The 16631-nt window shown below is 56.8% G+C and overlaps 1 protein-coding gene across 1 annotated transcript in view; it reads left to right on the top strand.

Annotated features, from left to right (window-relative positions):
* CUX1 (cut like homeobox 1) overlaps nt 1-16631 on the top strand; it is a 353536-nt gene that overhangs the window by 278452 nt on the left and 58453 nt on the right. Inside the window, exons 13-14 of the mRNA XM_029946913.1 lie at nt 2446-2494; nt 3288-3384. Coding sequence (XP_029802773.1) covers nt 2446-2494; nt 3288-3384 — 146 coding nt within the window. The remainder of the gene's footprint in view (nt 1-2445; nt 2495-3287; nt 3385-16631) is intronic.

Raw genomic sequence — 16631 nt, 5'->3', positions numbered from 1 at the left:
TCAGAGCCTGTCCCCAGCTGGCCCCGCCTCCGTGGCTGGGCCATCAGACACTGCAGGCCTGTGCTCTGCTGGAACATGGGTCCTTATGCAACCCTCCCCCGCCCCCCAGCCCCTCCGCAGACACCCTGGCGTCCTGTAGCCTCCCCTTCGGCCTCCGCATCCCCGCTCGGATCTCGGCGTCTCCCTCCCGTCTCGAGGCTGACCCTCCACCCGCACCTCGGATGGATCCCTTCCTGCTCCCCTGTTCTCCCCTCGGCTCCTCTCTCTTTCTCGCTGACATTTTTAATTTCTCCTTTTAAAATAGGCCTACACCCACTCGCCATGCTGTTCTTTGTATTCTTCATTGCATTCCCCCAGGCTTGCTAAGAAAGACCACTGGAAGGCCTCTCCGACCTTCTCCCCACCTGGTCTCCCATCGACTCGGCTCCATCATGAACTCTTCCGCCTCCCTGGCGAGTCGCCTGAGGTGGCTCCCCAGCCCCTTGCCCGGAGCTGTCTCCCTGGACAGTCTCGCCCCCACTGGCCACAGGCAGCCCTGCGGCGCCACCTTGGACGCCCCATACACCTGCCGACACGCAGATCTAGCCTCTCTTCCCTCTTCCAGCCGTGGGGCATGTATCACTTACCTGTCCGGACTTCTAGATCTGCCTGTCCTACCCCCAGCCCCTCCCCCCTCTCTTCCAGTCAAAAGGAAACAATATGTGCCTTCTAGTGCTGAGTTCGCAAACTCTGCTAGGAGGGTGCTGGTCCCAGCCCCCGCCCACCCAGCCGCGCCTCAACCGCCAGCAGAACTGCGCCCGCGTCCCTGGGTGCTCTGACTGTCATATCTGCGCGCACTGAGGCCCCACGTCGGCATCTGAACGCCCCACTGGGATGGCTTTTCTGCCAAAATGTGTTCCGGCCCTCCCACTTTCTAGTGACCCAAGTGCCCTCTTGGACACATGCTCCAGTCCCCATACCCACCCCCGCCCCAGGCTCCCTGCCCACCTTGGTGGTCTGTAAAACCCCCTGCTCCTTCCAGGCCCTTCTTAGACACCGACTTCTCCCGGGACAGACCCCATCTCCATCCTAGTGGGATTTCTGCCACCAGGGGCGCCCATCAGGTTTTCACGGTCACACATTCTTTGGATTTTGTCTTCTACGCATATGACAGCTGATGGAGTTCGCACGGGTGAGGGGCAGAGTGGCCCCAGTCCTCCCAAGTGCCAGGCACCTAAGAGGTCATCGGTAAAGATTTGCTGAATACATTGAAAACACACTGGTGTTTGGGGTGTAAGCTTATGGACTCATTCCAGTCTTTTGTTACTTAAAGAAGATCTCAGACAAGAATATAGTTGCGCACATGAAGGCCATAAAAAAAGACAAGTTCCAGACTGCTCGTCACTTCTCTCCTGGCTGAAGCAATGGGGCCCTGAGTTCTTACTTTTTTCAAAAGCTCACCATAAAATAAAGTTATGAGGTTCCCTCCCCCCGCTCCACCCCTCCCGCCAGCTGCTCTTTCCTTCCTATTTTGTTAGTCTACGTGACGAGTGCCACTCTGAAGATAGGACCACAGATAAACTAAGCCGTCGGCTCCTTCTGGCTGCCACGGTGGCTGTGGCAGAGAGTGGTCCCTGGGGCCCTGGGCATTTTTACACCATGCTCTCTTGGTGACACTTGCGTGGAGCTTAAAGAGAGCAGTGGCCAAAGTCACGGCCGTAAAAATTCCGGGAGAGGGCTGGTGGCCTGCTGCCGGGGACCGCGGAGACTCTCACTCACCTTCCCAAGCTGCTGGGGTCATGTGGACTCACAGAAAGGGAAGCGTGTCCCCTTGAAAGGAACACACTGGAAATAGTGGTTCTGGGCATCTGAACTCAACTCTGCTGTAGGACTTGTTGAAACAGGCCTGGACAGAGTGATTTCAGTGATAAGGAGAACAAAGGAGAAATAGTCCTGCTCCCCGCATGGCCGGGGGCTACAGAGCAGGTCTGCAGGCAGCCCTTGGGCCATCCAACTTGGGACCTCCCCCTTTGACCATTTCTCAGGGGGCCCAGGCGCCAGGCACCAAGCAGTATCTGGCCCTGGGGTGGGGGTGGGGGGGCAGGTAGGAGCAACGAGCTTTCTCTGGCTTCCTTCTTACAACTTTTCCATTCCCTGTGAGCTTGACAAATACATTCCACTTGCAACAATGTTATGTCTGTGTTCAACTTTAAAATTATACTCTGAACAGCCCTGGTGTGATTCCATATGGAATGATTTACATGCTAGGCAAGAAACCTTTGCGGGCCAACTGCTAGTTGAATAGCTATTCTAGAGACACCATTGGATTATAACGCTGCCAGGGAGGCACTTAGCGCCGTTGGGTCCTCCATTCCTGGAGTGCAGAGACCCGACATCCATGCCCACGGGTGTGGCGGTCATCAAAGGTACGAGTGGGGAATGACCGCTCTGTCTTGCTCTTCACAGCATTCTGAAATCCATGGAGTTTGCACCGTCCGAGGGAGCTGGGACACAGGTACATGGTCTCATTTGCTTTCAGTGGGCACGAGGGTCAGCTCACCGCGGCCACTGTCCATCTCCAGGCGAGGGTCTCGGAATCTCTCTGAAACCTCCCACCTGCCGCTGACGAGCAATTTCTCAGGAACCTTAAGCAAGTTCAGGCACATTATCTTTAACGTAAAAAGAGGCAAGAAGCAAAGAGTCCGTGTTTTCCAAACTGGTAACTCCATTCACGTGACCCTGTGATTTCACTGGGGCAGGCACTGAGAACATGGCTAAAAACAGTTTTAGATGATGTCAGAGTCCTGCCCAAAGTGGACCCGCTTTTATTATCTGCCACCTCCCGTGGGAAAGGGACGGGGCAAGATGACAGCAGCACACTGTGTAGCTGGTGACCGCGGAGTCTTCAAGGCCCCAAGCGGATGCCCACTCCTGGTGCCCAGACAGGGCCGGTAACCTGGGCAGTGACCTTCAGACAGGTCTGCGCCTCGGCAGCCAGTACTCATGTCAGACGAGGTACAGTTCCAGACACCTTGAACGTGGGGACAGGACAGGGTATGACTAGTTGTCCAGATGCCACACGGGCGGGAAAGAACGGCTCTAAGCGGAACACGTTCCTTTGGAAAGGAACTGGGGCATTTCCCGCATGGGCCTGGCCATCTCCAGGGGCAGGCAGATCTCTGTAACGAGTTGGAGTCCCTGGAGAGCTGGGCGCACGAGCCATCAGAGCCGGGGTTTCGGGGCCCTGGTGGCCCCGGGGCGCGGGAGGGTGGCCAGCCCCACAGTGAGCCCTGCTCTGCCCCATCTAGGACGCATCCAAGCCCCTGGAGGTGCTGCTGCTCGAGAAGAATCGCTCGCTGCAGTCCGAGAACGCCGCGCTGCGCATGTCCAACAGCGACCTGAGCGGTAGGTTGACGGCATCACGTGCCGAGCTCGGTCCCTTCTGGGGGTCGAGGAAGAGGAAGGTGAACCGTGAGTCTGGGCCGATGCATGACGGGAACACCACCGGTTGATGCCAGCCTTGACTAATGAGTGCTTGGTCTCCTCCTGGTCCTCCTCACCGCTCCTCCCCTCCCCTGCCCCGCTTAAAGACGGTCAAGGCCAGATGTGTGGCCACAGGGCGCCTGCAGAGGTCAGTCAGGGCCAGTGTTGTGAGACATCCAGGAGGGACACTCGGAGGATGTTGGCTTTTCTGGTCTTTTCCCAGTTGTGTGGCCTCTCTCTCGTTGGTGTTTCCGGGGCTGCTTCCAGAGGCCCGGCCCGGCCAGCCTCAGGGGAGCTTTTCTTCCTTCGTCAGGTTTTCCTTGGGAGCGCATCCCCCGTCCTTAGCCTTTCTTTGCTCGTCCCAAAATGGTGGCGTCACTGACTGCTTCTGGTTTTGGCAGCTGGTAAACCGTTTAACAGTGTTTCGGGCTTCGATGATATTGCGTTCTTAAAATGTGCGTGCCTTCGATCGAGCGGACTCGGTACAGTGCGTTCGCCTCAGAGCAAGTGGTGTGAGAGAACCCGTTGGTCCCAAAATGTCAGTGTTTGCTGCTCCTCAGGCGGGGCCCTTCTGGTAATAGCTCAACGCTCGCGGCCCGACCCAAGGCCCCGAGACCTGTCGACTCTGTACTGTGTGTGGTACCGGCTCCTTGTCACTTTAGGACTTTAAATCTATGTCGAGGGGACTCTCCAGGCTGCAACGTACAAGAAAGGTGCAAACATGAAATGCATGTTGCTTGTTTCGGGGGGCCTCGTTTGGCTAACTTAAAAATTGAATTGAAAAACAGACCAACACACCTCATTGGCCCTTATAAAATCTGCACTTTTTGGTTTTTTTTTTCCCTTTTGTGGGGCAAACTCTGCATTTTGGTCTTGGTTTTTTTTCCCTTTTGAATCCCCCATAATGCATTATGTTTGCCCTTCCTTGTAGGGTCAGCCAGGAGAAAAGGGAAAGACCAGCCTGAGAGTCAGCGTCCGGGACCGTTGCCGGCCTCCCCTCCTCCTCAGTTGCCCCGCAACACGGGGGAGCAGGCCTCCAATACTAACGGTACACACCAGTTCTCACCAACGGGGTTAACGCAAGACTTTTTCAGCTCATCCCTGGCAAGCCCCAGCCTGCCCCTGGCTTCTACGGGAAAATTTGCACTAAACTCTCTCCTCCAGCGACAGCTAATGCAGTCCTTCTACTCCAAGGCCATGCAGGAAGCAGGAAGCACAAGCGTGATTTTTTCAACAGGTCCATACAGCACAAACTCCATATCTTCCCAAAGTCCGTTACAACAAAGCCCAGATGTAAATGGCATGGCCCCGTCCCCCAGCCAGTCAGAAAGTGCTGGGAGCGTCTCCGAGGGCGAGGAGATAGACACTGCAGAAATCGCCCGGCAGGTGAAGGAACAGTTGATCAAGCACAATATCGGACAGCGCATTTTCGGACATTATGTCTTGGGACTGTCTCAAGGGTCCGTGAGCGAGATTCTGGCCCGGCCCAAGCCATGGAATAAACTGACCGTGCGCGGCAAGGAGCCCTTTCACAAGATGAAGCAGTTCCTCTCGGACGAGCAGAACATCCTGGCTCTCCGCAGCATCCAAGGCAGACAAAGAGGTGAGAGACTCTCGCGGCGCGGCGCCAGCGTGGGAGCCGGCACGGGGGTGTGCATGAGCGTGCGTGCGTGCGTGCGCGTGCGAGACGAAACATCCGTGCATCGCGTCAGGTCAAATTCTGTTCAGTGCTACCGTTTCTGGGGTCCAGAGCTCGGCTGACAGATCCGGGGGGCCGGGCTTCTGACACTCGCTCAGCCCCTCGCACGTAGTAAACTCAGAACTAAAGTGCCACCTACCGAATCGCACGGAATTCCATCCCGTACGACGTCCCGACGTGTGTCACGTCCAGCGGTCCGAGTGGCAGCAGGCGCCGGCCGCATGTGGGAAGAGCCCTCGGGTATCGCCCAGCCCCAGAGCAGCAGCCCCGTGCCCTCCCTCTTCCCACGCACACGGGGGCCGTGTCCTGTGGCCAGCGCTTCCCGCGCTGTGACCTTCTCTAGCGGTTCCTTTAGCCCAGCGAGCCCAACATGCCAGCCTTGAGTAAGGTCCGGAAAAGTTCTATGAAAACACCCTTGCTCCCCCACCCTCCACAAAACGCTGAAAGTCACTCATATCCGTGATGGAAAGAATCCCCTTCCCTCTTGAACGGCCGGATCCTTCCGCTCAAACAGCAGTAGTAGAGAAGGGTAATCTTGCCAGACGCCCCGGAAACGCGGCACACAGGGGAGGGAGATGTTTCCAACAATGGCTATTTGCACAAAGCACGTTGAGCTTCCTGAGGCCATGTTAACCAAAATTGACTGTCTTTGGATGATTAATGTGAGCTTTGTTCCGGGGGCTGGTGGGCGACGCGCTTGGCGGCAGGCAGTGCCCCCTCCCTTTGACCCTCGTGGCTTCGGTGCCGTGGGCCAGTCCTTAGGTCTGTCTAATCTTCCACAGCAGAGCCATGGCCTCTGGGGGCCAGCTGGCCAGGGCAGGGCCTCTCCGAAGTTTCTAGCAACTCCCGAGGTGTACAGGAAGCCCTGAGCCCTTTCTGTAGTGACAGGCGGCTCAGATGTCATGTTACGCAGCCCATATCATCAACAGCACCGTCCCCCTGATTGTTTTGTTCTTACCACACTTGTTTTTCAACAGAGAATCCAGGCCAGAGCCTGAACAGACTATTTCAGGAAGTACCGAAACGAAGAAATGGGTCTGAAGGTATGTCGCAGGCAGGTGTTTTTCTTTGCAGTTAGTAAAACCTAGGAAGCAGCATGTCCTTAGCTGTGCATTTGGGTTAAAACTGTGCAGTGTGATTCTGGCCTGGAACCTGATGGAAAAACAGCTAGTAAGTATAAAACAAAGCACGGGTTCAGGTACGCACGGCCGCTTCCTCCCGGGCTGCCCGCACTCTACCGGGTGCGCCAGAGGTGAGGCGGGGAAGCACCGCTAAGAATCAATCGGCCCTCCCCACCCACCCCAACCCCAGACCAGATCAGCCTCTTCTCAGGTGCAAATTTACGCCTTTCCCCGTTTTCTCAGAAGCAGCCAAGAGCTAACGGTTGTTGCTCTGAGAAAAATCAGGTGACCGAGGCAATGAGATACTGCTGCTTCCTTGTACTTCCTTTTGACTCTGAAATATGTTAAAGGTGCTACAGAGCGGACCAGTTCCGAATGTCACTATCGGGTCTCCTCTGGGCCCCGGCGAGCCAGCGCCCACTCTGCTCTTTGGTGCTGCATATGCATAGGCGCCTTGCCCCAGCGGTGTGCTTGTCTTGCAATGGTTTGGCCTGGCGGTGCCTTACTTAGTAAGGAAGTGGAGGTTGAAAATCCACGGAAGGCTTCCAGAAAGAACTGGGGCCGGCGCCCGCCCCCGCCCCGCCCCCCGGGGCCGCAGTGGCCTCAGTGGCCTCAGTGCATCTGTGCACGTGGCTTCTCTGCAGAGTGTCACTGTGGGACCTGGAGACGGAATTGTTGCCCTGGAGGGAAGCCCTGCAGGCTTCTGCCCTCATTCATAAATTTCTAAGACACGGCACAGGATAATAGAGCCGAAATGTTAAATTTCATCCTCTTCACCTTGTACGTGCAAACGACCGATCCGGGCTCAGCCTCAGCCCTGCTCCCTCCTCTGCCAGCTCTGCTCTTTGGGATCCCGGCGGCAGACAGACACACAGAACCTCGAGCGTAGTCCCAGGCCAAGACAGTCATTGAGGCTGCGTCTAAATGGCCCGGGCACCACTGCCTTTTAACTGTCTTGTTGTTGCCCTGGATTAAGTGACGTGCTCTCCCTGGCCCCAGCCCACGGGTGCCGTCCAGTTTGGGTAAATGTGAGCGCTCGTCCCACTGGCCAGATAACACCAGGGAGATGGAGCGGGGACCCTTCCCGCGCGGGGCCGCAGTACCTGTTGTGAAGTTGCACGCGCAGCAGATAAGGGTGAAGGGGAGGCCACGCCTGCCTCCGTCGCCGTCACTGACCTCAACTCGGGAGCTATTGATCAGAATGACATCTCCGTGCAGCACTGATTTGTTTTGGTTTGTTGTTCCACGTATGGGCTTGACATCATTGGTGTGGCTTCTCCCTGCAGGTAACATCACGACCCGGATCCGAGCCTCCGAGACCGGGTCCGATGAAGCAATCAAGTCCATCCTGGAACAAGCCAAAAGAGAGCTGCAGGTGCAGAAAACCGGTACGGATTCCACTTCTTTGACTACTGCCGTCCGAACTCAGGAGAACTGTCCTAGGGTTTTGGTTAGCAGTAATTAACCTTTAAAAGGGGGGGAAGGGGCAAAAGAATGTGTGTTTGCAGGCATTGGGGCAAGTGCGGAGGGGAACAGCTCTGTGTGATCCAAATGTTGCTGATAGTGACTATTCTTTTTACAATGTCATTGCCCAGCACAGACTCAAGAACACGCCCTCGGCCCAGACGCTCCTTGACTTAACACAAACAAGCTAACGAGTAGCTGGCCCCCCCAGGCTTTGTTAGTTGGATAAATACTTGACTAAATGCTGGAAAAGAATGGTCAAAAGATGAATCCTAAGCTGCTTCATGGAATGAACGCGGCTCAGGAGGAGCAGGAAGTTGTAGGGGATGGGTGTCCCACTCTGCAGGAGGTCGGCCTCGGGGCGGCCCTCGGAGCTCCCTGAAAGCTGCCGTGTCTACCAGGGCAGAGCTCCCACGCCCCGGCTGTTCTCTGGTTGAGCTGAGATCGAGAGGCACGGGGTGCTATAGATTCAGCTCAGACCTTCTGCTGGAGAGGAGACCGAGTACCTGAGTTCTCCTGCTCTAGGGTTCAGCGCCCGCCCCGTCCCCAGGAAGGCCCTGCCCGTCAGAGCCCCTCCACCGTGGACCCGGCCACCGGGCCACTGCTACGCCTGGCTGTGGGCAGCTGTGGTGGCTGAGGGTGGGCGGCCCCTCGGTCCCTCCCCTGACCACGGGCCTTCTCCCAGGCTGCCCCATGCCCCCATGGCGTATTCAGAGGTGAGCTCGGAGCTCCTTTCTGGGAACCAGGCCTGAGCTTGGCCTCTTTACCGCCTTCCCTCCCCAACCCAGTCCTATTCAAACCAAGTCCTCACCACGGGCCCCAGAAGATGGATTTTGTTTTCCTGCTATTCTTGCTACTCCAGCTCAGGCTCCAGGGGAGAACAGTGTGTCCAGGCATATTACGTGGCAGGTAACACAGATGCAAACCCTAGTCTCTCAGCTCTTGTGCCTGCACTTTCCCCACGGCCTCCCTGCAGGGACCCCGGAGCGGTGGCAGGGGACCGGCCTGTGAGGCCTCAAGCCTGACAATAGGGGGACCTTCTCTTTGGTGCGGTTCCTGTGCTCAAGACCAGAGTGGGCATTTAAGCCAGCCCCTCGTCCAGGTGGCCGAGCAGCCAAGAAGCATGGCAGGGTCCCCCTGCGGGGAGAGATAGCCCCGAATTGAGAGCAGAAAGGCCCACTCTGAGGGACGGTTCCAGAAGTGCCCCGTCCCCTTCCGGGAGCCACTGTCGTGCCCGCTTGCACCGGGTCGTGTGCGCTAGAGAAGGAGGGCCTCCTGTCGCCCAGAGAGATCGAGTCCTCGAGAGGCCTGAAGGCAGTCTCGGGAATCTAAAGCATTTTTCGGCCCCATTTAACATGGGTAAAGAGCCGGCTTATGTGATTCCTTCCCCCAGACGTGACGGTGTCTCAGAGCCGGAGCAGCCATGGGGGCATTCAGCTCCACGTCCTCAGCCAGGGCTTTGCTCCACAGTCACCTGGGAAGTGGTCAGAAATGTTTTTTTTTTTAATGTGGTGCCGGTCCAGGCCCACATCTGCCTACTCAGTCAGACACTTTGGGGCTGGGGCCTGGGCGTGTGCGTTTTAACAAACCCAGAGGGCGATTCTGGGGCACAGCCCTAGTCAGGAGCCCTTGATCTAGCCCATTACCCTCCCAGGCTTGCAGATGGAAATCCTGAGGCCTAGCGGTGCCCTGTGATCCCCCGAAGGTCGCAGCCCCGGGTTCTGGACATGGGCCTCCCCGCCATCCCCCCACCATCATGGGGCTCTCTGTTGCTGGCCACACCACTGCCCCCTGCCCAGAGGAGAATAAATGTGAGCCAACCCAAACACGGTCACCTGTCACTAGAGACTGTGGTCTCACGCCGCATCTGTTAACAAAAATTTTGTTTCAGAAGTTTAACAAAACCACTACAGTTTGGGAATTTATCACACAGAAATATTGTTTACAAATCATCAAAGATTAAAAAAAACATCATCAGGGATGATGGCATGTCCCGTACCCGCTGCCCCCGCCCCTGCCCTGGTCACACCCCAGGATAATAACCCTTTCAGAGGGTGCAGAGTGGAGGCCAGCGGGGCTCTGAGCAGTGACGTCAGCCTGTCGGTCCCTGCCCAGGTGGGATGCACACGTGGGCCACTGACAGAGGAAATGTGAGCAGAGCAGCTCGGTTCTCCCCGACGATCTGAGTGTTGGCGGGGGACGTGCAGGGAGGGTTGGAAGGAAGCGGAGGGAAAGCACCATGTTCCCAACCTTAGGGGACGCCCCCCCACCATCTCACCTCCGTGTTTGCTCCGTGCAGCAGAGCCGGCGCAGCCTTCCTCCGCGTCCAGCGGCGGGAGCTCGGACGACGCCATCCGCTCCATCCTGCAGCAGGCCCGCCGGGAAATGGAGGCCCAGCAGGCCGCCCTGGACCCCGCCTTAAAGCCCACGCCGCTGTCCCAGGCCGACATTGCCATCCTGACCCCCAAGTTGATACCCTCCTCGCCCATGTCGTCTGCGTCCAGCTACCCTCCGCTCGCCCTCTCCCTGAAGAAGCCCCCCACCGCCCCCGACGCCAGTGCCACCGCTCTGCCCAACCCCCCAGCCCTCAAAAAGGAGTCCCAGGACGCGCCCGGGCTGGACCTCCAGGCAGCGGCCGAGCCCGCCCAGGGCGTTCTGAGGCACGTGAAGAATGAGCTGGGCCGCAGCGGCGTGTGGAAGGACCACTGGTGGAGCACCGTGCAGCCGGAGAGGAAGAGTGCAGCTCCTCCCGACGACACCAAGCCGGAGGAGGCCGGCGGCGCCAAGGAGAAGGGAGGCGGCGGCCAGCCGCGGGCAGAGCGAGGCCAGCTCCAGGGACCCTCTTCGTCCTCGGAGTACTGGAAGGAGTGGCCCAGCGCCGAGTCGCCATACTCCCAGAGCTCGGAGCTGAGCCTGACCGGAGCCAGCCGCAGCGAGACGCCCCAGAATAGCCCCCTTCCCTCCTCCCCAATCGTGCCCATGTCCAAGCCCGCCAAGCCCTCGGTCCCCCCGCTGACGCCGGAGCAGTACGAGATCTACATGTACCAGGAGGTGGACACCATCGAGCTCACCCGGCAGGTGAAAGAGAAGCTGGCCAAGAACGGCATCTGCCAAAGGATCTTTGGGGAGAAGGTAAGAGGGTGGATTCGGGGGCCTGGATTTGCCCATCTCTCTTAGCTGCTGGAACGAAGCATCTCTCTGGAGGACGTGACTGTCACCCATGTAGTGAAGCACAGGGCAGAAAGGTTAACCCACTCCCAGACTTCCGGAGAGGCTGGCCGATGAAGGTCCCATTGCTCTCCCCTTCTGGAGTGAGACTCTGGGCTCGGCTGTGTCACCCACCCTACTCCTTTAGACTCCCAGTGACGTGTGAGGGGGCAGACAGTCGCCATTTGACAGATAAGGAAAGTGAGACTCAGGAAAGTTCACTACAGGCCCCCAGCCGGCCGGTGCCTGAGTTTAAGTCCCACCTCTCTGCCAAGGGTGGCCCAGATGCACCTCTGCAGGCTTTTTTGGCCAAAAAAGGTCTGATCCCATAGAGAGAGAACCAGTGTGTAGAGAAGTAAGGTGCACATGACAGGAAAAGCACACATCAGGTGATAGACATAATTGTACCTGTCTCCTAACTCAGAAGCTTCCTGAGTCCTGTCTGGCCAGGTTGGTGAAGTGACCTGCCCAGGATACACAGCTAAAGGTGGCCCGGGCACAACTGCCACTCCCACAGCCAGCCCTCAAAGCCATGTCCACACCTTCCCTTACTGGCTCACGAAAGCACAGTGATTCTGAATGAGCCCCCAGACCTTTTCTGTTCGAGGCACTTCCTGGTAACAGATTCTCGATAATGGGGATTTACCAGGCTTATAAAATAGAAGACAAACATTATTCCCCAGCACTGATTCAGATTAAGTCATTACCGAGCATCAGGAGAAGCACTCCACTCCCCTGAAAGGCAGGCTTCCCAGGGGGTAGGTGACAGGGTCGGCAGTGGCCTCCAGGGAGCCCCCACTCGGGGTCTCCCGGACCCCGCCCCCGCCCCCAAGCCCACACTGTCCTGCCTTCGAAGGCTCAGCGTCTGTGACGACCGATCCTTACAGTATCTGATTGTGATCCCTTTGTCCTGATGTTACGAAAGGTGATGGGGCGGATAGACGTGAGGAGGAGAATTTAAAGTCCCTTGAAATTTCTAGTTCAGTGTTGCAAAAATATCATTTGAGAACATTTAAATAGACATTTGTGCTCATGCCTTAAATTTAGCAGAGACTTAATAGCGTTGAACTTGTTTGGCCCGTGAGTGCAGTTTATTCTGGAACTTGAGAACTTTTCAAAAGAGTGATCGAACACAGCCCCTAAATATCTCTGGGCTGCATCTGTGTCCTGTGGGGGGTGTTTGTGCCCATACATATGTATGGCCATATGCGAGCGTTAAGAAAACTCGGGCATGTACGTGCAATTTGTCGGTGTCTGCAGCGAGTTTCACTCCGAGGCTGGCGTCTCCATCGCCGCCGGCTCACCTCTGGGCCCCCACTGCCGAGCGGGGTGCGGTCAGAGAGCAGAGCTCTCTCGGCGCCAACCTGGCCCAGCGCCACCAGGAAGAGCAGGCTCCCGCACCCCGCCGGCCCCCCAGCTCCGGCCGCTCACAGGGCCCTCGCACTCGGCCTTTCCTGGCTCAAAGTGTCAGTGCTTCCTCCTCAGGCTGTCAGGACGACACCCCTGAGGCCTTGGCAGGATGGTGGCCCTCGGCCAGATCCCCTCCCTCCCTGGGAGCAGAAAGCCGTGACTGTAACTAGAGCCCCCCAAGCCAGGCCTCAGCCCACCGGGGCCCCATGAGAAGCTTATTCGCCCACCAGCAGGCCCTTTGTCACTGGCCCGCAGGCACCTGCACCACCCCGCCCAGAAGCCGCCCCAGGGTCCACAGCCTCCCGCGGGGCCCGAGGCCACCAGTGTCCTGCTGCAGCTCTTGTAAATAGGCCCCCTCCTCCAAGGTCCTGTTTTCCCTGGGATGTGGTATGAGGGACTTTGCTGTTTTTATCTCGAATAAAAAGAAATGGTTGGTTTGTTAATGAAAAAGAAAAAAGTGCTCACTGAGTATCATCGGTCCCTGCCTCTCCACGGGCCGTGTGGACATCCCTGAAGCATTTGGTGGCCTCACGCTCAATCCCGGGCACTGATGCCTGTCTGTGGTTGCTCCTCCAGGTACTAGGCCTGTCCCAGGGCAGCGTCAGTGACATGCTGTCACGGCCGAAGCCTTGGAGCAAGCTCACCCAGAAAGGCCGTGAACCCTTCATCCGGATGCAGCTCTGGCTGAACGGCGAGCTGGGCCAGGGTGTCCTGCCTGTCCAAGGGCAACAGCAAGGGCCAGGTAAGGGCAGCCCCTCCCTGGGCTCCTGCAGGCCAGGGGGGTAGGGGACATGTGTGCAGAGGAGGCCACCAGCCGCGCCTGGGGGGCCAGAGAACTGCCCCCTTCCTCCACAACCTGTTGCCATGGGACTGACTTTAATTTTTCGGAAACAGAAAGCTGTGCCTAGCTAATTTTATAAGCAGCAGAAAATGAGTTACTAATTAAGAAAATGCTGTTTATACATAAATATAGGTAAAAGTCAAGTAGCTAAATCAGGAAATCAGGAAAGGAAATCAGCCAAAGACACAGGTGAAAGATGCAACGGGCTCCAGCTTCTGCCTGCGTGGACCCCAAGTTCTGGCCCCTGTGTAAGGAGGGGGGGCCTTTGGGGCCCTTAGGCTGTCCATGCTCTGCTGCACTCAGTGCATTAGGAAGCTTTAAAGCCTTGGGGTTTGTGTCCTTATTTAACTGTAACCCTTTGTCTTCTTCAGTTCTCCATTCTGTGACGTCACTACAGGACCCCCAGCAGCAGGGCTGCGTGAGCTCAGGTAAGCGGTGATTTCCGTTGTTTTGTGTGAAATACTTCCCTCCCCCGAAGTCCCCCTGTCCTCTCTGGTCTGCAGTAGGGGGGTGCTCTCTGAGGACCCCTGGTTCTTGATCTGGTGAGCCGAAGACACCATATCTGGCTGGGGCGCTAGGTCCCCCGTGGTCCTGGTTTCTGATGGACACAGGGAGAGTCAGCGGCTGCGTGAGGGTCCCCTCCGGCCTTGCCCTGCTCACTACCAGGTTCTTTCATCAGCCTGTGGCTTCTAGGCACTCAGGACCAGGGCTGGGGTCCGAGTCAGAGACAGATTCTGCACACTCGGGCTGAACGGGAGGGGACGGGACCTCTCCCAGCAGGGTCGTGGCAGGGAGAAGTTGGGTCCATCCAGAAGACCGTGGGGCCACCTTCAAGCAAGAAGGATGGGGAAGGAGGAAGCCAGTAGGGCTGAGGGTGGGAATCCACCCAGAGGCGGGCGGCGGAGGGCCCGCAGTGCCGGTGGCTGAGATGCTTGGCGGCTTCCAGTTGGCATGTGAAGCTCCCGGGCCTTTGAGCTGGCATTTCTGCCCCGCAGACCCCTTGCAGCCCCACTGTGTCCACACTGCGCTCCCCTGAGCTGAGAGTGTTGCGTGCCTGGCTTCCAGGAACAGCCCGCATCTTGAGCTGCGCCTCTGTTCCCTTTTATTTTTGAGTCTCCATATCCCGTTGATCCGTTGAAAATTCGGAGCTAAGGTTGGAGCCTGGAGCCCGCCAGCCTGCGGCAAGGTTTACAAGGGACAAAGTGTGTGGCGTGGGGAACAGCTGGGCGCCAGCGGCCTGCAAGGCACCAACCCCGCACACAGATGCAGCTGTGCGGCAGCAAAGGGCCTGGTTGAGTTTGTATTTTAGGTGCCTGCTCGCCTTTGATTTTGACCAAAACGGGGGGCGGAAGGCTGTATCTTAACCGAATCGTTGGTCTTCTTGGCCAGACCTCTGAATGGAGCAGTTTGTCTGGCCAAAGAGGGACCACGTGTATGTACTTCCTTCCCCCTCCTGTCTGGGCAGGTCAGCTTAAGCAGCGAGTCCCGGGGAACTAAATGCAGCACCGTCTCGAGTTCCAGATACATCAGGGCAAATAATGCACAGACTTGTTTGTGCCAGAGTTTCGCAGACGTTTGCATGGAAAATTAGCCTCGCCTCTTACCCCGGCAGAAAGTTGGCCTCCCCTTACACTCTCCCAGAGTATTTGCTGCCCCAACAGAGTCAGGACTACACTTGGCAGATTGTGACAAACTTACCTTAAATCAAAATCACTTGTTCCTGGGGCGCCTGGGTGGCTCAGTCATTTAGGCCTCTGACGTCGGCTCAGGTCATGATCTCACAGTTTGTGAGTTAAAGCCCCACATCAGGCTCTGTGCTGACAGCTCAGAGCCTGGAGTCTGCTTCAGATCCTGTGTCTCCCTCTCTCTCTCTCTGTGCTTCCTGTGCTCATGCTCTGTCTCTGTCTTTCAAATATAAACAAACATTAAAAAACTGTAATTAAGGAAAAAAAACACTTGTTCCTAAAGAAAACAGGAAATCTTCTGCAGTTCCTAGTCAGTTATGATCGATGCCAGAATCTTCTCCGGGTGCAACGCATCCTTCAAGAATGGCCTCTCGCTCCTGAATGTATTTGCTGTTGTGCTGGAACGTTCGTCGTCACATTTCCAACATTGGGAAACCACGCTGGGCCCCTGGGGTGGGGGGATGGAGGTGGTATTTGTAATAAGATACCAAGTTACTCTACAAAACAAGGCGATGCGCAGGATTGGCAGAGTCAGGGAGCCTCTGGGTCAAAGTCAGCACCGAGGAACTTTCCAGCCATTTCTGTGAAGGGGTGGCAGGCGGGCCTCTCCCTGCATCATACCAGCAGGACAGGGACAGTGTGGACTGCTCGCCCGTCACGCCCGGGGTCAGTCAGCGACAGGGAGGTCGTGGTAGAAACACTCACTGTGGGGATTGTGGGGGAGAAGATGGAAAAATATTTCTTACATTCTAGGAAAATACTAATTTTTTAATACAACGGTAGTGAAACAGAAATGTTTCTCTGGATCGGCAAAGACGAGAAACCGTGCCTGTCAAAGTGAAGAGAAGGATCATCACAGCGGCAGGATTGTGGGTGTTTTAGTTTTCCTCACTTGAAACTTCTTTACTACCGGTATCCTCCCATCGAGAGTGTTTCTAACAATCGAAGTAACGGAGCTTTTCAGTTTGTGGGATTTTGATTTGAAAGAGAATTATCTTGTAATGATGAGTATCGCTGTATCATTGGGACAGATGCCCAGAGGGGACTCCAGAATCCTCCTCGACAAGAGCAGAAAAGGAGAATCTCTGAGGAACCTTGCAGGAAGCTGTGCGGTCCCAAAGGCACGTTGGCAAAGCCTCCGGTGCTGGGATTCCCCCAGGATTCTGGTTCTCTCTTCTCACCGTGTCTACCACGGAATCCTTCCAAGAGGCCCCCGGGCCCAGAAAGGGGCTGTCCTTGGCGGTGGCCCCAGGAGGCCCATGCTGGAGGTAGCTTGGCGTGGTAGAGTGGACAGCTGCGGGAAGGTCATTTCAAGTCTCAGTTGGTTGGTCCCTGGATATTGGGGAGAAACACTCCGCGTCTGAGCTGGCCTGGCAGCAGGAGTAGCCTCCCAGGTGTGGAAGGGCCTTGGGAGTCCGGCCTCCTATCCCCGGCCCTGCAGTGAGTGCCCATGGTCTCCGGGCAGGGAACGCATGGGCCCAGCGCAGGGCTCTGTGCTCAGTTACCATGGCGATAAGATGCCCGGGAGTGGAGTGGCCTCACTCCTCTGAACAGCAAACTGCTGACACAGGAGTCTGTGTGCCTCACTAAAGGACCCCTGTCTGCCTCTTTGTGCCGGGTGAGGCTGCCCGTCAGGTCTCCGTTTTCTGTAACGATCTGCACGGCAAGCTCGCTGATGAGCTTTACGAGGAGAAAGAGAGACCGAACTTTTAATGACAGCGCCACTTCCTCTTCTTGAACGG

This window comes from Suricata suricatta, chromosome 8, assembly GCF_006229205.1.
Source record: "Suricata suricatta isolate VVHF042 chromosome 8, meerkat_22Aug2017_6uvM2_HiC, whole genome shotgun sequence".
Taxonomy (NCBI): Eukaryota; Metazoa; Chordata; class Mammalia; order Carnivora; family Herpestidae; genus Suricata; species Suricata suricatta.
Note: the sequence above shows the minus strand (reverse complement) of the source record. Positions and strands in the feature narration are given on the sequence as shown.